Here is a 21,286-nt window from a genome sequence, read left to right on the forward strand (position 1 = left end):
AGATTGGCTGGAACAGTTGTCTGTAAGCTTTAGCAATATACTATTGCCTGGAAAGTTTTAAAATGCTCTGTAACAAAGAAATCTTTGGCTGCTGCTGGCAAGATGTGAGCTGTTGCCATCTTCCAATTGTCTCAGCCATGTAATGACACTGGTGCTGCAATAAAGCTCAAGGAACATATCCCAGCAGTCCCATCCTGTTCAGGAAAAACCACCAACAGTTTTCTTTCTCATGGGAATTTTGATGTAGGACCATCCAAATAATGTTAGCTTAATAGATTATTTTTTTTAACTAGGGGACACTTACCATGTAATAGTATAAACAAAATTGAATAGTGTGTTTATTTTTCAAAATTATTTTAATTTTTCTTTGTTTCATATAAAGCTGATAAAAAGAAATCTGAATAACGTCAAGAGAATGGCTTCACATCCAGTCCATCAGTATTGTAAGTGAATCATTAGTATGAAATTTATAATTTTCTACAAAATACTGTACTATTAATTATCATCTTTTAATCTTAGATCTTACAGGAGCACAAGACGGAAGTGTCCGAATGTTTGAGTGGACAAGGCCACAGCAGCTGGTGTGCTTCCAGCAGGCTGGGAATGCCAGGGTGACAAGGATGTATTTCAATGCCCAGGGAAATAAGGTAAGGGATAATTCAGGCCATGAGTTGAAGGCTGTGAGTGTACTCCACTAGAGTGGAGAGCAGAAAGAGAGCAAAAAGACATGCTTTGGCCAGACCCTATAAGGGATATGAAATGCAGAAAGAAGAATAGAGAAAGAAATTGGGAGGAATACCCACCTCCTCAGTTTTTCATGTTGACAATTCTATTATTTTAACAGGTCTTGTCTGCATTCTTACTCACAAAATATTTCACTTCATTATAGTTAAAAACTATAAAAAGTGAATTAAAGGTGTTTGGGCATGACTGTACATAGCTATAAAACAGCAAAGGTGAAATAGCTGGAAATATAAAGTATCTCACAGCAAATCTATTTTCAGGTGGCATAGAATGTCATTTAAACTCATTCTAAAAATGTGTTTTGATTGTGCTTTGAAATATTGCAGTCTTACCATTATGTAGGAATCAATCTTAAGTCAGAAATTAAGATGTATTTGTTGCTGTGCTTCACATGGAGGTCATTCAGGCAGGACTTGTGAAGCCCAACTAAAAAGAGAAAATATAAAAAGTATTTCTCAATATTTCTAAAATTATTTTGTAAAATACTTACAGAATATGCTGCATAGAATATATTAAATGTTATTCCTTTTAGTTAATAAATATAGCTCACTCATTTTACCATTCATGACTACAATCTTTCCAAAATTGTTCTTATCATGCTTTTATGGCATGTTATCGTGCATCTGACTTTTTTAAAGCATTTTCAAGTAGAGTCATGGAGCAATGATGTCTTTGTTAGCTTTAGCATCTAACATTGAAAGATAAGCTTCCATGCATTCTCCATTTCCAGAAAAGAATTGGGTATGCAGGAGACCATCAATCATTAAATAATCATTAAACAATCAGCACTAAACTCACTTGGCTTCTAAACTAGTTTTTATTTTTTGTCTTGAAGATCATTGTTATTGATATTCAATTTGCAGGCGAAGGCTTGGTGGTTCAGGGGGGTTTTTCCCTGAAGTCAGCAGTTTACTATCATGAAGCATTCAGTAACTACCATGTCATGCTAATAAATGCAATTTATTCTTTATAGTGTGGTGTTGCTGATGGTGAAGGTTTTCTAAGTATTTGGCAAGTAAACCAAACCACCTCAAATCCTAAGCCCTACCTGGTAAGTAAACAGATTTTATTTTGTTGTTATTATTATTGTAGAGAAAAGCAAAGCCTTTGAAACTTGAGACAGGCCCAGAGAATAGGACTTAAATGAGACATATTTGGCTTTGCTGCTTTTTAATTGGCACACTTCATCAAAGCTGCAGAGTTTCAATGATACATCTTTGCTAAACCAATTGCACCATAACCATGAGCTATAAATGTGTAATTACAAATACTCCTTCAACATTGTCCATGTTTTAATTAATAATCAGAGCCACAACTAATAACTTTATAAGCCCAAAACTTAGTAAAAATACACTCTTCAATACATTTTACTGCTTCTTGACATGATGACCATGCTTAATTTAAAACTCAGGCTGTTGTCATACACTATACTGCAGATTTGTTCTGTGTCAGTTATTGTAGTATCTTTTCATTTTGTACCGGATTTTAATCTATTGATCTATTCTCAGTTTCCAACTGTCAGTTTTTTAAGCTTTGTTTCAAAGGCTCTGTGTTTTACTATCACTGACATCAGACTGACAGTAATTACTTTTGATGCAAATAACAACTGGTAAGGTTGCACTTTTCTGTTTTGTTTTTAATAGAGTTGGCAGTGCCACAGTAAAACCACAAGTGACTTTGCATTTATAACCTCCTCAAGTCTAGTTGCTACATCGGGACAATCCAATGATAACAGGTGTGTTTAAAGAAACAATGAAGAATTTCAAAACTACTTTTTCATCACCCTTAACTTGCTAAGCTCTTGGGCATTAATCTGTGGTTGACATTTTAAGGCTCGTTGTTCTAAGTTTTGTTACAGCTTGAACTTACCAGATAATTTCTTTGAATATCATTTCTTCAATTGCTTGTTTCCAAGTTTTGTTTGTGTGAGGAGTGGTCAATAATTGACCCATTTTTTCAGATTGTATTCCCAATGCAACTACTTTGACGTGATGCTGTTGCTGGGGGTAGAAATCTGTTCAGCAGAGCAAGATAATTCTTTTTCTCTCAAAAGAATAACTTCTATAAATATTTGACACAACCTTTGGTCAGCGGACATTTTAAGGGTAGAAGGTATAGTTCCACTAAGAGGCATAAAAGAGCAAAGAAAATAATTAAAACTCTTAGTTCTTTGCAAATGCTCTCCAATGACTGCAGAGTGTTCAATTCTGCCTTCTGGACTGACATAAAATGTGAGCACTTTTGAAGTCATGTCACCCCATGAGTCACCTGGCAATAGGCCATAATGATTTTGGTTTTTTCTCCCTCAGAAATGTGTGCCTCTGGGACACCTTGGTTTCATCTAGTAACAGTCTTATACATGGTAAGTACTATGGTGAAAATTAAACCTCTGCTTCTTACTGACTAAGGAAATACAGCTTGTGTGTGCATTTGGGGCAAGGGGAAAACCTTATCCTGGGGAACAGATCTAAGTTTGTGTTGCACATTAATACATGCACCTGGTTCTGCATGTTCTCTACAATGATGTTAATCTGCTCTATATGGAAAAGTATGAAGAAAGAACATCATGGAATGGTTTGGTTTGGAAGGGACCTTAAAAATCATCTCTTTCCACTCCCTTTGCCATGGGCAGGGACACCTTTCACTAGACCAGGTTACTCAAGATCAGCTATACTATTTTCTAAATCAGGAATTTATCTCAACTTCATATAGTGAATTTTATATTTTCTGAAATTTTAAATTCAGGTATGACCCTCTATTCTAAAGTAGCTTAGACTGCATATCGTGCTTTCTTGTGCATTAGATCTAGGTATTTCTTATGAGAGCACTAAGCTGTCAGCTGATAAGACATTACCCATATGAAGGAATGTGTCTGCAAAGTTACAAAATATTCAGGTAGCAAGTTATAGAAGAAAGTCATTTTAAGATTGAGAGCTACTTACAGTTTCAAATCTATTAAATTCTGACATCCTTCTTCTTCAGCCTTCACTTGTCATGACCATGGTGCCACAGTACTTCAGTATGCACCCAAGCATCAACTGCTGATTTCTGGAGGTAGGAAGGGATATATCTGCATCTTTGACATCAGACAGAGGCAAATCCTTTTCACCTTCCAAGCACACGAGTCAGCTGTTAAGGCCCTTGCCCTGGATCCTTCCGAGGACTATTTTGTCACGGGCTCGGCCGAAGGCAACATGAAGGTAAGGCATGGAGGAGCTGGCTTCTGGGGGAGGGTGTTTGGCTGAAGGAGTGTATTGTCTTATGGAAATAGCCAGAGAAATGCAGTAACAAAACAAAAACAGTCCTCAAAACCCCAAACCTACACTTGATGTATAGCCTGCTTTACATTTACGCTGTAAATTGAAATGTACTGGTAGGCTTCTGAAGCAAGTAGGTCTTTTCCCCCCTCTAAAGGATAGTCTTCTTAAGGTTGTGAGACTGATTTTAAGTGGATAAAGCAAAGTGCACGGTTCTGAAATCTTACCTTTGTTTTTTTCCTCACTTAAAAATATTCTGGCTTTGCTGTTGCACATTTCTTTGTAACACAGGGGGCGCTCAGTAACTTCAACATTGTGTTAAGTTTCTGTGTCACCAAGTTCTATTTTTTTTTCCTGATGCTGTAGCCCCAGACAGCTACTGAGAGGGCAGAGTAGCAAGAAACAAACACCAACATGAAAACAAATGAACAAAACAAACACCAAAAAAAATACAAACCACCACAGAAATACAGTCCCTGTTGTAACGGCCATTTTACCTGAATACTAAGAGAAGGAAATACAATATGGTAAAGAGAAGGTGAATAGAGTTTCTTTCCTTTTCTGGATGATTGCTTTACAGGGGTTTTCGTGGCCTGGCCTTGCTGAGGCTCCTGCTGCTTAGGACACAATAGGCAGCTGTGCTTCCTACCACTCTGCACACTTACAAATTGTGCAGCTTACTCTCTGCAGCATTCCTTAGCAGGAAAGCATTTCCAGGTGCTGAAAAGCTGACAGTAGTCATCTTGAATGAAAATGCAACATTTCCATTTCTGCAGCTTTCCAGGGGGGCAGATGGGAGAAGGACTCTGATCAGGTAACACAAGAAACTTTACCCTGCCCAATACCCAGCTGGTCCACAGTAAGGCAGCCTTACACTGCATCAGCAGCCTCTCAAGACTCATGGACTTGTAGTAATTGTTGCAATGAGGCAACAAAAAAATATCCTTTATCTTTCTCAACAGAGTTTAGAACAGCCAGAAATCTGAAACATTGGGGGGAAAATACAAATCCTTTAATATTTATCTCCTTTTGTCATTCTTTTGATACAGGTGTGGAGACTCACCGGCTACAATTTAATTCATTCATTTAAAAATGAACATGCTAAGCAATCCCTTTTCAGAAATATTGGTGCTGGTGTCACCCAGATTGAGACTGTGCAAGGCAATCGTATCTTCTCCTGTGGAGCAGATGGCACACTGAAAATGAGGGTTCTTCCCAATGCTTTCAATGTACCTTCAGGCATTTTTGACATTCTGTAGCGTTCTGTGAGCTAATCCTGGTTCCTATAATGTCCCTGTGAGTAGCTAAAAACACAGTGATATGCACTGTGGAAAGAAAACATTGTGTTTCCTTTCAAATCAGTTACTGCAGCATTAAGTGTTATGGGGAGAAAACCAACACTTTACAGCAGGTATATTTTGAATATGCCCATAAGGATCACTGGGGAGGAAATGCATGTACTGGATTGTAAAAGCAAGGAATTCAACCCAGTATTGTTGGTCGTGGGGGGTTATTGCTCAGTAACCCACAAGCTGCATTTTGTGAGTGTTGTAAAGATCCTGAGAGTTGTCAGTCACTTCACAAGCACTGTGGCTCTACAAGTCAGTAAGCATTTCTGACGTGATTCTGATTACTTTTATTCCAGTTTTTCCCACTAAATGAAGCATGTATACAACTTCTCATTGTAAAATAGTTTAGTTCTAATTAAGGGTACTCAGTGTATTTGATTTCTGCAGGAAGTGTAATGGATGCAAACGCCGTGGAACATGTGCAATCAAGGATGTACTGTGAGAGATGTATCATTTTATGCTGAGATTCTTTTCCCAGTTAGTATTATTGCACAGTTGATACTGTAACTTGCACATCAATACATTTTTAAATGCGATGGGGTTTAATTTGCACAGTGTTTTCCTTTCTTTCTGAGCTATGTTTTCTATTGGACACCTGCCTTTACTTTAGGAATGTATTGTAAGCACTAAATGTTTGTAGTGAAAACATCCAGCATTTTAGTCAGCTTTGAGTTTTGAAAATCATTTGTCCAGAAAATACTTCATTAAATGAAGCTGTTAAGAGAATACCAATGGAACATATAATGCCACATTTCAGATGAATGTCAGGCTTTATGTGGCCAGCTAGTAAATAGTGGATAAAACTGGTAATTAAATTATTACCAGAGTATATTGTATAAACTATGCAGAGTTCAATATTGTTTGCTTGTAATATAACTAGCTACTGTTGTCAGATGTATTTTTCTGTTGTAAACAAAAAACATGTTCTTCAAGGACTGGAATGGATGTCTGTGTATTTAAATGTTAACAAACTGTCTTATTCTTCCAATGAAATTTTGATGTCTGTGCTGTATTGTAAGATATACTAGAACAAAAAGCACCTTTCTCCAAAGGTGATTTTAAATTGCAGCTTGTGAAGTAGGAGAAAAGAAGGAAGGGTAAATGTCACTGTTTAGTTTTCCCTTTGTAAGTTAAATAAATTACTTTTATTTCATGAAACAGTCCATTCTAGAACTCTTCCTTATATTTAAACAGATTTATCTAAATCTCTAGTACATTGACTGGATACTTCCTGAGTTAGCTTTAATTTGACCTCAGACTGTACTGAAATAAAAAAGATTAGCTGTTTACATTTTGTTTTCAGCTGTTCTTGACAAGTGCAAGGTTAACAGAATTAAGTTCCACAGCTGCAAGAAGAAGAGAAAGGAGGTAGAATTTCCTGGCTATTCCTTCTCCAAGACATTGATCCAAGTGTTTTAACAATGTTATGCAGAAGTTTACCATGCTTTGACATAGGTATATTATCTAGAAAATATCACATCTGACTTGAACTGTATTTGCCCGAGTATATTGCTGACTTTAGGGGTATTTTAGCTGTATTGTGGTATTAGTACCACATTTCAATTTTTGAAAAAAATACCACAAACAAACATGAAAAAACTCCCAACCAAAACCTTCACGCCCCCCCCCCAAAAGTCACAAGCAGCCCACAGAACTGTAGCTCTGGAGTGTGTAGTGTCACACAGGTATAGATAGAATTTTTAGTTTGTGAGTTCTGGTGTATAAACTAGTTCAAAGCATTAATCATGATTTTTGTTCCCTTCTGCATCTCTCTCCTTAGCATGCAGGACCTTAGTGATAACAGCAAGTATCCTGAGAAGAGCCCAGCCATCCCTGTGCCACACACTGGAGCTTAGCTGCAGCAGAGGGATTCCTCCAGCACATTTGCTAAACAAGGTTCTGCAGGCACAGACATTCCCAAATTCATTAATCCCTTCAACAGGGCCTGGATCATACAGGTATTAAACAGCTCAGTGCAGTTCAGGATTTAAATAACACTTTGCTCCTAAGTATTTGAGTGCACTCCATGAACTTTAGCAATATGCACAGGCAGCTTAGAAATTCAGGCAGGGGTTTTCCAAGACCGTGATTTTGAATCTAGATAGATAAAACAACAGGAGAGGTTTTTGTTCCAACATTAAATTTAGAAATCTGAAATACCAGAACAAAATTAAAATTAAAAAGTTCCTATTATTTCTCACCTTCAACTCAAAAATTTGAATATGAATTGGCAGTCTCAGACTTACAGTTAACAACAGATTAAGTCACTAAGCAGCATGATGATTCTAAAAATAGCAGCAAAAAAGTACACCCTTCATTTTATGATTTCATTTGTGTGGATCAATGTGGGGACATTTTATTTTAGTAATATGCCTTATTAAATAGCTATAAGCAAGTTATACTGGTATAGTTTGCATGGCAGTGAGAGCCAAGGAAGAGTCTGCAGCAACACAAGAAACTCAAATACCATTAAAAATGAAATTTTAATCATAAAGGTTATGCCTTTAATTTTAAAGAAACACAATTCATGTCTATTCAGTTGTATTTAATGTCATTATTCCCATTTTCCTTTAGCTGGATTTTGCTTTTGATTATTAACATTTGATTTGACTTGTCAAATTTTAAGCTTTCTGCTTTTTTTTCTATTTAAACAAGTATTTCCATTCCCATTATTTTAAAAGTTTCAAAACTTTGTCCAGAAAAAGTGGTCACACAGAATCCATGGAAATTAAATGAAAGTGACAAAGGTATTTGTACACAAAAGTTCATTATTTAGGTGTTTATATTAGACTGTCATCACTGACTAGAAAATTATTGCAGAGAAGATGATGGTAAATAAAAGTTACAAATAGTCTCTGCTGATGGAATAATCAATGTACATTAGACACAATTATCAGCTGAGTAACAGGAAAAACAAAAGTATGTCTATGCTGTGTGCTATCCGCAATAGTGAACAAAAATTTTTTTAAAAGATGAGGATGGCCTATGTAATTGAAGTGTGTTTATACAAAGGCACCTGATCTCCCTTTCATACACACTTACACACCACCAGCAGCAAACAGAAAATTATTCCAAGTGAAGAGACCCCCATGTGTATGTCATAGAGTTTAAACAGATGCTTTAGTCAAAGGTGGCATGTGAAAATATATTCATGTGCCAAAACGGACTGGGTATACCATTAAGCTTCCGTTCTCCCACGTGTACAAATTCTTGTCTCGCAGACTGTACGACAGCATAGCAAGAATAGACTGTGAAGACCGTAACTTAAACCTTGCATCAATCTGCTTCCCTTTCAGTAAATCAAAAGCAAAACTTACTGTCGTGTCCTTAGTGTCAGTAACATACAGAATGCCACAGGCTATGAATGCATTACCAGCCTTGGATTTAGGATAGGTGGTATTGATGTGCCAATTGACTGAGAAGCTTTCTTCATCAATGTTGGCTACCATTATATTTTCATCAATGCTTGATGCATATATAATCCAAAGACCCTTCTCATCCACTGCTATGTTGAAATACGTCTTGGAGTTAGAGAAGAGGTAGTTCTTGCCCTGGTGTAAGGCCTTTTTGATGTGCAGGGTGTGCTGCGAGTCTTTATCGAGCCCGAACCTGAAATGAGATACAGGAAGGATTCAGTACAGGTGACCAGAGCTCAGCACACACACACACAGGGTGGTGAACCACTGATAGAGGTAGTGTTGAAAATATCTGTTCAAGGAGCATTCTGATGTCTTTTAAGACTAAGTTCTCAAAGGACCTTCCAAAACACTAGGAGAAAATTATAAAGTCATAACCAATCTGAAAGGTGTGCAAGAACATGGATTTGCTTTTGGTAGGTTTCACTTCATTTAGTCTGTGAGCTTTATTATCACCAAGATGAAAGAAGCAACTAAAAGGAACGGGTATGAAAAAGAATTGAATACCAGGTGAAGGCCCAAAATTGGGAAATGGAATCTGTACAAAAGTTTGCTTATGGACTAGGTGGGAGCTAAAGGAAGAAAATGTGATCGACCAAAGCAGCATGAATTCTGGGCAGCTTCACCTAGTCTTGGAGTTCCTCTGATGAAAACAGTCCAGATAATGTGGTGGTTTACTCAAGTAGACATCAAAGGAATTAAAATCCTACTTTTGCAGAGCCAAAATTGTGACCTTATACTGGCCTCAATGGGACAGTCTGAATTCTTCCATCTCTGATGTATAAAATTGTTTTTATTCCTTGAGATTCCTTAATAGGTTGATAATCTGAGGGCAGGAGCAGTGAGCGGCTAAATCATGTTCCTGTACTGGTTTAGGAGGATAATCAGCTCTTCCTGAGACACATCTGCTGTCAGCATTTAATAACCCAATAACACTGGGTTTCAGCAAAGGCAGGGAGAGCATGGCTTTATCTTTTTAAATAATGCCCTCTGCAAAGAAGCACATTTCAGTATCTGACTTCTCTCTCACTGTATAGCTCCATGCTTCAAAGAGAGGAGGGGAAAAATACTACTCAATAAAGGAATGTGCTACACTTGCAAGTATTTTTTCTGAAAAGATAGGCTTAATCACAGGAACAGTTCAGATCCAGGAACATGCAATACTGGAAGAATAATTTTTCTGTTTAAGCAGCATGGATAGCATATATTGGAAAAACCATGGTAAGAAAAGTCAAGAATACCCAACTTAGATCATTCCCCTCAGCTTTTGTAAAACTCACATCTGCAGCAACTCCATATTCCAGCAGCATGTGTGTGCAATAAAACAGCCAGTTAAAGGCTGGAAGAGATTTGAGAAATACATGTGTCAACCCTGTTAATCATCTTCATTGTTTCACATCTATAAATAACCTCATGCAAGGGCTAAAAGGACAGACCTTAACAGGACTAGTTGGTCAGAAATGCAGATTTTTTTTCAGGATTCTCTTCTACTAAAAGCCAACAAGATAGAAAGCACCTCAAGATTCACAAGTTCTGCAGTACATGACACCCTATCTTTTCCTGTTATTTACACATGAAAATCTGGAAGGGAGCAAAAAAGTGAAGTTTAATTCCCAGGTTCTTTTGGGCTCCCCCAGTCAGGGACAGTCCAGCCTGGAATTCCAAATGGTTCTGAAATTCTTTGATATTCTGACATCCTGGGGTAAATGACAAGATATAGTGTAATAGTTTCATCAACCACAAGAAATCAAGCTACAAACATTTTTCTGATCACTAATATCAACAAAGTCAATCAAAAATAACAGAGATAGTAACGCATGTTATGAACCAAAGTAAAAAGAATGAAACTATCACAGTGTTGGAGGTCTGACCATCATAAGAAAACCTGCCAAGGTTCAGACAAACCTAGTTTTGCCTGCTTTTAAATATGACAAGAAACTCTTTTTGAATGTTTTTACAACATTTGTGAAATGGACTAACCAGATCCTCACCTCTACTTTCCATTAAAACAATACAACAACTCCCAGAAGCTTTTATGGAGCCCAAATTCAAGGACTTCAATGTCACAGAATCCATAGTGCCTCATTCTGTCTGTGCTGAAGGTAAATAATCTCAGAGTGAAGAACAGAACAGAAAGGCCATTTCTCAGCAGCTCGAGAGGATTTGAAAATTCCACCAACGGTTTGTGTTCATCTGTATATGAAGGCATTTCCTGATTAATGGTATGCAGGGTGAGGAATCTCTGCCCTATCACTGTGTATTGCTTAGACAGTGATGGTCTTTTACAGACTACCAGAGAAAAAGCCAAAATATGTTTAAAGGAGGCTGCCAAAAAGTGAGCTTGTGCTTGGCAGAATAAATATTATAGAATCCTTGCAGCTTGCTCACATTCCTTGGCATGCACATGAGTATAGGAAGGCAGCACTCACACCTGCTTGGGAACAGACATCAAAGTATAGTAAATGTTCTTGGCTCAGACATCAGAGTCGTGTAAGAACTTGAAAGAACAAGCAATCTTTCACTTGCCCTTGGACTGTCTTTGGCTCTTCCCACAAGGTGAGATTCTGGGGTTGATTTGTATTGTTTGTCTCTGTCTTCAGTAGAAAGTTAAATAAGAGATGTAATTCTCAGTTCTAGTTTGGGGAGATGTATCAGGAAAGTAGTAGAAACTTCTTATTATGAGGAAATCAAACACTGGAGCCCCTCCTCCCCAGTGGAATGTGCAAATTTCCAGGTTGCCCTGTCCTCAGCAGGTGCCTCAGTGCTCCCCCTCTGTGCCAGCAGCATTCCCTGCTGCTGCCAGCCAGAGCAGAGCACAGCAAGGGCTCTGCAAAGCCAAGTTTCATGAGTAGGCCATGGTCACAAAACCACCCACCTACACCTCCCACACTGCAGCTGAACCACTTCTGACTCAGATGCAGGTAGGTGCACAGCTTATTCTTCTAAATGCAATCCTTTCTTCTGGTACCCTAATTCCTTAGTCAGTTCTCATTTCTTTCTTGTGATTATGAACACAGCAAAGAATCTGAGCTGAAGAACACCCACAGCAATCTAATGTTCAATAGAACCTGTCTCTACCTGGTTGGATCCCAGGATAGCCAAGAGAATTTGTTGTCCTCTCTGCACATGGCATCTTGTTCATCCTGGGGACCTGTTGCTCTATGACATGGTAACTGCAGAAGTGAACCCCTGAGACACAGGGCTGAACAATGCCTAAAGAATTGTCACAGCAGAGTAGTGGCCCTGAGTTATTCTCCCAGTTTTCCTCTTCCCACAACATCTGCGCACACAAAGTGGAAGGCTGGTGGCCCATATTTTTGTTACAGATTGGAAAGAATGAGTTTTTCCATTCTGGAAAAAGCTCTGAACCATTCCTCTGTTCTTCCTGTTTAGGTAGGACCAAAAAGAAATACAAAATGCCACAAGGAGAATTGTCTGCTTTTCTGAGGTTCAGCTCTGGCACTCCAACCCATTGCTCCTCCTTTCACAACTTCACTTGTCTTAGGCCAACTATCTTTGACTTACTTCTGAATGTAACTGGTTCCTCCCTGATGGTAGTAGAGATGATTGTTTTGTACTGCATGACCACATCCATAGAAAAGTCCTGTGATGTTAATGATCCTGTAGCTGCCATTCAGCAAGGCATCGAAATTTTCATATTCTTTAATATAGTTTCCTAAACAAAGAGGAAAACATGTTAAAAAAAGAACTATCATTTGGTTCATCTAATTTTGAGATCTCTATACTAAAGTTCAGTCTCTACTGAAAGTCCATCTCAATCAACTATCAGACAAACACAATTGTATTTGTGTTTTCAATAGTGATTCACATTGCTGGAATGCAAAAAAAGAATCCAGAGACACACAAGAGTAATTTATAGAAAAGATGATCAAGAGCCTGCTTCCCACAGACCTAATAGGTCCTCATTCTGAACACAGGTGATGTGTATGCAGAAATATTTCCTTTTCCCACTTAAGTCCTGAACATTTCCCTGCTCTAAATGTAGCTTTTGCAGCAGTTGCCTCATTTTCATGCCTAGCTAAACAAAAAGGCAAAACTCCGAGCTACAATTTAAGGAGGTAAAGCCATAGGAAACAGAAACTCTTGAAAGAAAAAGATAAAAGGCCACAAACAATAGACATTTAAACTTGGATTTAGTAAAAAAAAAACCCCAAACATAAAGCTATTTTTAAAAATCTGATGTTGACTCTGAAAATGTCTAAAGATATGTCTAAAATGCCTACAGCCATATGTATAGTCAAGTATTAAACAGGTAATGTGGAAAATATTCTGAAAAAGAGGTAGGTAAAAACTCATCATTCTTACAAGTTTAGGTTGAAAGGATTAAGGAAGGAATGTCAGATAACAGATTTTTGGTCAGTGACTACTACTAAAAATACCTAAAAAATGCATGGTGAGCCAAATCCTTTCATCACTTATGTTGGCAGGTTCCCTCATCCAAGTTCCAAACGTTTGCTGTACACTGACATACTGATCAGGACTTCCTACAGACGTTATGACACATTCTGTGGGGAAAAAGCACATGTCCATGATCTGTGACACTGAGAGAAAGTAGCACTCCAGTCACACTTCGTAGCAGGTTACCAGCTTTTTTTGAAGGGGGTTCTGGGGTTCTGTCTTCAGCCTTTCCAGCGAGGGTATCATCATTTGGTACACCACATATCTCATCTAGGGTGGAGGGAGAAAGATAAAAATTACTTGTTTTACCCTATTTGACATGATAGATGGACACATCAGTGACTCCACTAAAATAAAGGAATGATAACTGGGATTTTGCTTCATCTGGAAAAAAAAAATGCTTATGTTGGTGTGGTCAAAAATGAGATAAGAAAAAACTTGCTCTCACTTCTGCCAAGGAAATGAAGTGTTGAGGCTGACAGTCAACTTTGAGGAGTAACTAATTAAATCAACAGATTTATTTCCTTAGCTGTGAATTTCTGAGTAGCCACTTAGGAAGAGAGAGTTGCCCTTTTCATGACATAACTTTGGGCAGCTGAGGAAGCTGGAAAATGGCTGATTCAGTAAGAGAAAAAGCATTTTGTTGGGAAGGAGTAGTTGTTAAACACAAAACCTTCATGCACAAATCCCCACAGACCAGAAGAGAGGGTTGATCCTGTTAGCAATAGAACATTTTGGTCGTGTTGTTAATGCCCAAGACAGTAATAAAACAGGTACACATGCTTTGAGTACATAATGCATGAGCTTGACATCCATGCCACTAAAGAAGCAGGATGAAATACTAAGGGAAATGACACATTATATTATTGACACACATAGAAATGGTTAGAATCACATTAGAATCAAACACCTGGAAATATTTTTCCCTGTCCCACAGCAATTTAAGGACTAGCTGGCTGGATTTGCTCTTAGAATTCACTTTTAAAATAATGCCTGAATTAAATTTTTTATGGACCATTTTCTTTAGAGCCAAGTATCACTTCTGCCCTTAAAACAATGTGACACATTTCGGTTTGCTTAGAGTGAATAACCACAGAGAACAGTTCTCATCTTTCTGCTTTTTTCATTGTAGCCTTGTTTTCTAATTCCATTCTTAACTTTTATCTCCAGCTTCTCAGACAGGCTGTGCTTTACACACAGGCTGCACATTTTTTAGACTTGCATTTTCATTGTTGCCTTCTAATATATTTCTAGGATTTACAGGTCTGTGATCAAGTTTAAGTGACAAAGATAGTTAAAAATAGGAAAAAAATATAAAGTAATGCTGAAAGGGTACCATGACATGCAGGAAAGAAAGGACAGATAATACTGCATTGTTGTTTTCTCCTTTAGGTCATATCCTCCTTTTGTTCCTGCAGAAGAAAACTACTCCAAGATGGAGCAAGAACAACATGTATTTCTCCCTTCCATTATCTAGGGCATTTGGTGAGATGACATTGAAAATTTGCAAGTGATCACAGTGTATCTCCAAGTAAGGGACAAACAGTCCACCCAGCCATGGTAAGCTGAATGCCTACAGATAGAATTTACCAATCCCTCGAGATCCCCTTCCAGCTTCTGATCCCAAAATACTTCCAGAATATTTCAAAAAACAAAATCACTCAGCAGCAATTATAAATTGCAATGCACAAGATGATTTTTCTTGGGCTGAGTCTAATAGATGAAGTTGACTGAAGGAGCAGTTCCCTGTACAGCAATTTATCTAAAACTATTGGATAGCCAAGGGCCAGCTCAGGGTTTGTAACAGAGCTGAGTGCAGGATTTGCCTTTGAGAATATTTGCAGTATTTCCAGCTGCATGGATTAGAAAGCAACTAAAATTAAAGAGACAGTTTTCAATCAGAGATTCTTATGGGAAATTTTCACTACTTTCTTCCCATCAAAAACCAAGATAAATATCCCGCTGCTTCCTGTCATAAAATATTCTGGGTGAGAGTTAATAGAGTTTAAAAGTCATTAAAACTATTCATTTGGTCTGTTGGGGGAAGGTGGGAAGGATGGAGCAGAGATGTTTTGTTTCTTCCAGAATTAACCAAAGTACCAGAGAGAAAAATTATACCTGCACTTCCAACTAATTATTCTCTTCTCTTGAAGAAACTAAGTTTTACCAGATTCAAAATTTATTTTGAAAAAGCCAGGCTTGTATTCTTATGCAATAAATTAATTACAATTGTAATTCAGCATAAGTATTTTCTTTCCTTGAAAGAGTAATGAATATTTAATTACAAAATCTGGATTATTCCTTGAAATTTAGTAATAAGATCTCATGGTTTGCTGAGTCATAAAACATAAAAGCTCATCGAGGAAGATCTCATCTTTGCAGAGTTATTTGAGTGTAACTCCCATTTTCCTGCTGCAATTTAAAATCCATCAGAAATCCATCAGAGAGCTTATCCTCCAAAGCATTTCAGTTTGTTTCAGGACTTGAAAAGAGGCCACCTGAGCAAATGGCCCAATTATCTCATACAACAGTTGATGCATTTCTGAATTTCAAATAGGATGAGATTTCTGTTCCAGCTCTCTCCTGTCCACTGTAAGGAGGCTCCCTGGGCTCTGTTCTGACACTTCAATGGTCCAGAATCAGGGGTTTATATTTACATCTAAAATTAAATATTCATTATCTAAAAGCCAACTCTTTCAGCTGCATTTCTCTTTCTTTCCAAATTTATCCCACCTAATAGAAGACACCATTTGTAAATACTTTGCCTGAGCATTACCAAAACACAATTAGAAGACCAACATGTGTAAGGCTGCTGCCTTACACAAACTGTATTTCAGCAAAGCACCTGAACACATGTTCAGCTTTAAGCTTATGCAGTTTTAGTGGTGCCAGCAAAACTAAACCCATGCTGACTGTTTTGAGCCTTGAAGCAATGGTTTAATCTTGGTTTAATGGCAAAGAACACTGGAAAGCACTAACCTGTGCATTTGCTGCTGTAGATGTTCTCCTGAAGCTCCACTTTGGCTTTACCTTTACGTTTACCTGGAGGCCCTGGGGGTCCAGGAGGTCCAGGGGGCCCAGGTGGTCCAGGCTCACCTTTTGCACCTGGGTACAAAATGCAGTGTCAGGACACAGCCCTTCCCCAAGCAGCAGGAAACCTGCAGAGAACTGTGCATGTCCACAGGACACCCACAGAACAGCCTCTCTCTTTCTTCAGAGGTTCCTGAGTACAGAATATGGTGCAATAAACTCTCTGAAATGCTGTTTGTTAGAAAGTGAACCAGATAGAGCTTCACAAGGAGTAGCACATCAATGCATTTTATCTGTCTGGATTACAGGCCCATTAGAGAGTTACCATTTCAGATGCTACACTGCTGTGATTTTACACAGTTTATATTTGGCTGCTTCACATATTCCTGAGTGAAATCTGCCCCTCATTTTCTAATAGAAAAATAAAACTACACTGGAGCAGGAGGAAGTCAAATGTATGAAATCATTCTGGAAAGGGTGATATTCACACACACTTCAACCCAAAGGCCAAGCAGAAATGTTTTTGTGAAGACTTGCCTTGCAAAGAGAACAATCTCCTGTGCATAGCAATACTCAGACTTCCCTGTGTATATAAACCCTATTTGGACAGGTTGGTCTTCCCCTTGCAGATCATATTCATGCTTCAGAAGTGAAGCATATCTTTTTCTGTCAAGTACACTGTTGCAAGAGAGCTCCCAAGAGCACTTTTCTCTACCTTCTAATATTACATCATTGTTTGCATCCCCCTTTTTTCTCTTGGATCCCCTTGCACCTTTTCCTCCTGGCATACCATCCTTGCCAGGCAAACCCATTTCTCCTGGTTCTCCTTTCTGTCCTTGATCACCTTTTGGTCCTGGCAAACCTAGAAATAAAAACCGTTTCAGTATCAAGAGCACTGCTCCAGTATTAAGCACCAATAAATAAATATTTTTTACTACAAACCATATCCACTCTAGTTATGGATGCACTTCACCTCTATTTAGCTGGATAGCTGTAATTTCTTTGGATTTCAAAGCAGTACTGTAACCTAATATGAAGGGAAGCTGTACCTATTTTTCCTCTTTTTCCATTTACTCCTGGTTCTCCCTTTTGTCCTGGAGTTCCTGGGATTCCATCTGATCCATTGTAGCCAGGCAGCCCAGGAGGCCCTGATCAAAGCAAACAGCATAAATTAATTTTCTCAGTTGAATGCAAGTTACCATGAAATCTACTATCTTTACATGCAGCATGTTTATTTATATATTTAAACCCCAGCAAAATATAACTCATACTTTTCTGATAAAGAGAATTTTTCCAAGCAGACCCACAGGTTAAGCAGCACAGATAGAAAACAAGTAACCATTCATAACATAGCCTTGCAACCACCTGAGAACTGAGACAGAATTCAGTAAGAAAGGAGGAAAAGTTATAGGGGAGGTGGGAAGGTGTAATCAGTAACCAATATTTTTTTAAAAGATCATTTTAGTGTTAAATTGTAATATCCATTTCCTTGGGACGTTAATATATAAGTTCATCTCTTCACCTAGATGCTACTTAAACAAAATCATAAACATGCTTTTGATTAAATGTTCTACTTCCTCCACTAGAAAATTAAAATGTCTAAAACCTCCCCTCTCTCAAAAGGGGCATGAACTGACTTAAATACAAGCAGTATCAAGGCAGGCAGTCATTCAACCCTCCCTTTATCTAATTAGCAAGGGAAGACAATTTTGTGAAAGATGCATTTCTGCATTTCAATGTTTTGTACCAGCAACTGTTTCAATTACCCCCAAATGTTACTGAAATTGTCCAAGTGTCTTACCTGGGGGTCCTGGGGGGCCTATAACAAGAGAAAGAAAAAAAAAAAAAAAAAAAAAAAACACAAGAAAGAAGAAATAGTGAGTTTAACCTAGCAAGAAAACAAAGCAATTCCAAACTGAACTGATGAGCACTAGATCCGAACAGTAAAAGGGTAAGAAAATCCCTCCAATTTCAAAATGAGCATTTATCTGTTTACCTGCTTTATATTATAAATAACTTTGAGCATTAGCAGTGACTGAGACTTGTCAAAAGAGTAACACCTTTACATAAACATGTTTTGTTTTTTTCAAATTTCAATTGACAAAAGTTTGGCAAAAACCTCTGCAATGTAACCTCACTGTCAGGGGCTTTGGTGCCTTCACAAAGCCATGGATGCAAGACACCTCACAGTCATATTTCCTTTATGTTCTTCAAAAACCTCTTCTAGTGGAAGAATATTGGCTTTACAACACTGATGAATGTCACAATTAAAAATCCTGTTGGATACACATTAAAAATACATGCCACACTTCCCTGTGTTTTACAGATTGCAATTCAGAACTAAGACTATTTAAGAAAGAAAAAAAAGTCTTGTCATTGATATAAACAGTCAGAGTTTTCACATGTGACTTATCCAGTCTGGATCAAGCTTCCCACAGAAACTGGTTGGTACATTTAGAAATTGGATTTGCTTCAGTCATTCAGCAACTTCTAATACAGAAAAATCTGCCTCACTCTTAGACAGCGTATATGTAGGGCCCTAAAGAGAAGCAAGCATAGCAGGCAAGAGTAAAGAAAGATTAACCAGAACAATGTCTGTGATTCCTCACCTGTGATCCCCAATACACATCAAAAATTTTTAAATGGAAAACCAATTGGAGAAGACAAAGGTGACAGTTGCAATTAAAGAACCAAGTTAACTCTCAACATTTTTATCCAGCCAAAAGTACTGCCTTGTTTCAACCACTTTTTACAACAGAAAATAACAGTAATTACTAGATTTCCCTAAAGATAACAATTTCAGCATTAATTATGAAGCATTATGAGTAAAGTGAAAACCATTTTACAATACCATTACAGGAATCATCCCTTTTAATCAGTACAGGCAGTAATATCAGTTAACATCTTTCTGCCAGTAAATGGCTATTTCCTTCACACTATATTACATCCATTAGTGCATTGAATTCCTTCCTCATCCCTAGAGCTGAGGCTCCTTATAAAAGCATAAGATACATAAGAAAGGTGCTTGAAAAGCCACGAATGTCATTAAGGCCTACAGCAGAGAAAGCCACTCAAGTAATGGTGTTAAGAGAAAAAAAGGTGCAAAAGGCACCAAGTAACATGAATTTACAAGTCTGAAGCCCAAAAATACCAAAACTTAGATTGTCTGTACTTCAGCCACTGTTGCAATCAGAACTGATGTATAGCTCCAGAAATATTATTTAACATCTGTGTGTACAATGGTAGTTCTCATTTATGTTTAATCAGTTGAGTCAAATGGACCTTATTGAAAATTCAAACTAGACAGCAAGTGAAGCATTTTCTTTAACTCATAAATCTGGCTTATTTCTAATCTTCTCATTTCCAAAAGGAACACAACTCATTCTGTGACAGACCTCCAAGCTGGACCATAGCTCTTAAATTGGCTGCTACCAGACACATCACCAAACCCCACAAAGCTTTCCACACCTTCTCGGGACTCAGCCATCAGCAGCTCCAGGTCCTCACTGGTGACATGAGACCTCACTAAGTGCCACTGCTCCGCTGCACTTGGAACAATGGGAGCGAGTCTCTACCCCCTGCCTGTTCATCCTGTGTTAGGCATGAAGTGTGACATATGCAAAAATATTGTGACTAAACCTCAGCTGGTATTTGAAACACCCAAGTCTAAAAGATTTGCTTATGAAAATGACATCAAAGAGAAATGGCTCCAAGTAGCATCAATTGAGTTCCTTGAATTCCAGCTTTTATATTCAGAGGATACAGATAAAAGTGGTACATATTAACCTTTTTTTAAAACTCTGATAAATAGCAGTATTTTGACATAGTTATTGATCTCAGGTTCTTTGAAAACACTGTTTCTGGGTTCCTGGAGGTAACATAGGTGTAATAATTAAGGCAGCAAACATACCTGTTAAACATATCCCCTTTGTGCTGTTACACAAATCCACCATCACTCGGACCTAATATTGCAAAGAAATTAAAGTTGAAAACAATGTATTTCATAAAAGTATCCGGTTCACTTTACCTACAGAAATAATTCCAAACCCAAAGATACTACTGGCCCTCTGTGCTTATTCAAATGAGCTATTCAGAATTCTGTAACACTGTTACACCATCCATCTCTTTGGGCAGTGGAACCTCAGTTTAATCCTTACTGAAAATATGAATAAAATATTGGGCAGACAACTCCATACATCACTTAGTCATTAAACTTCACACATTACTGGAACACATATGGTTGTCCAAGCATGGACTCTATCAGCAGAAGGTATTAAAATCCAATTATCAGCCAATAAAAACTACATTCAATTTTATTTTATGTTTGTATTAAGTGATGGGAACTTTTCTAATGAAGCATACCCAGGGAGGAAGATGACCTGTGTTCCAAGTAAGCAATTTCTTATCTTTGAATAACCAAGATGTGCAAATTTGAAATGGACCTTCATCCACTCAAAATAATTCAAACAAAAAGATGAGTCTTCATTAAATCAAGCTGGAAGACACGTTCATAAAGAGGCTTTTAATCTAGAGTAGACTAAAATTTATCAATAGAGGAGTCAAAATACACAGTTCTTGGCTGAGCAAACATTCACATTACATGTCCTGCATAATGAGAGTCAACACTAAAACATTTTGCGACTCATCAAAACAAACAGCAGAAATATTATGACCATGATCTCTGCAAGTCCCTGAGCTCTCTATGGGAAAGTCTAATGTTTACAGCCAGAAAAGAAAGGGTCACTATTTCAGGGCTGTGCAATGAGTGATAATTTATGAACCATTTACCCAGAGCTGCACATTTGTTGATCTTTGTGCAGTTACTCTATCTACAATTAATAGAAATTAATGGAATGCACTAGTCCCAAAAGACAGAAGGAACAAGTGCAAGGCAATCTGAAAGGCAGATTAAAGCTTAATCCTAGCAAGGTTATTTGCCACTGTCAATCATTATTTTTTAAATTAATCCATCATTAGTTTCAACTGTCAAATCTAACAGACTCAAATAGATGACAATTAGTTTAGTGGAAAATATCCTTTTGCTGCAAAACCAAACCATATTTGACAACGA

General features: G+C 37.7%; 2 protein-coding genes across 6 annotated transcripts in view; one reads left to right on the forward strand and one right to left on the reverse strand.

The window, feature by feature from the left end:
- Positions 1–6,508, forward strand: part of DMXL2 (Dmx like 2) — a 47,545-nt gene extending 41,037 nt beyond the window's left edge. For 2 of the 3 annotated variants that reach the window (XM_059482563.1, XM_059482564.1), the window contains 7 exons: positions 383–443; positions 520–647; positions 1,718–1,795; positions 2,388–2,479; positions 3,054–3,106; positions 3,727–3,944; positions 5,051–6,508. In XM_059482563.1, the coding sequence (XP_059338546.1) occupies positions 383–443; positions 520–647; positions 1,718–1,795; positions 2,388–2,479; positions 3,054–3,106; positions 3,727–3,944; positions 5,051–5,260 (840 nt within the window). In that variant the 3' untranslated portion in view covers positions 5,261–6,508. Of the gene's footprint in view, positions 1–382; positions 444–519; positions 648–1,717; positions 1,796–2,387; positions 2,480–3,053; positions 3,107–3,726; positions 3,945–4,367; positions 5,024–5,050 lie in introns of those variants that run through there. The other variant, XM_059482565.1, reaches the window with a different exon arrangement.
- Positions 6,509–7,814: 1,306 nt separating this feature from the next.
- The window catches only part of GLDN (gliomedin), a 113,530-nt gene continuing 100,058 nt past the window's right edge, over positions 7,815–21,286 (reverse strand). For all 3 annotated transcript variants that reach the window (XM_059481955.1, XM_059481954.1, XM_059481953.1), the window contains exons 2-10: positions 20,126–20,177; positions 18,017–18,034; positions 17,265–17,363; positions 16,931–17,077; positions 16,165–16,290; positions 13,372–13,455; positions 13,167–13,292; positions 12,292–12,442; positions 7,815–8,959 (exon numbers count right to left, since the gene is read on the reverse strand). In XM_059481955.1, coding sequence (XP_059337938.1) covers positions 8,500–8,959; positions 12,292–12,442; positions 13,167–13,292; positions 13,372–13,455; positions 16,165–16,290; positions 16,931–17,077; positions 17,265–17,363; positions 18,017–18,034; positions 20,126–20,168 — 1,254 coding nt within the window. In that variant the 5' untranslated portion in view covers positions 20,169–20,177 and the 3' untranslated portion in view covers positions 7,815–8,499. The remainder of the gene's footprint in view (positions 8,960–12,291; positions 12,443–13,166; positions 13,293–13,371; positions 13,456–16,164; positions 16,291–16,930; positions 17,078–17,264; positions 17,364–18,016; positions 18,035–20,125; positions 20,178–21,286) is intronic.

Source organism: Ammospiza nelsoni, chromosome 14 (genome assembly GCF_027579445.1).
Source record: "Ammospiza nelsoni isolate bAmmNel1 chromosome 14, bAmmNel1.pri, whole genome shotgun sequence".
NCBI classification, from domain to species: domain Eukaryota; kingdom Metazoa; phylum Chordata; class Aves; order Passeriformes; family Passerellidae; genus Ammospiza; species Ammospiza nelsoni.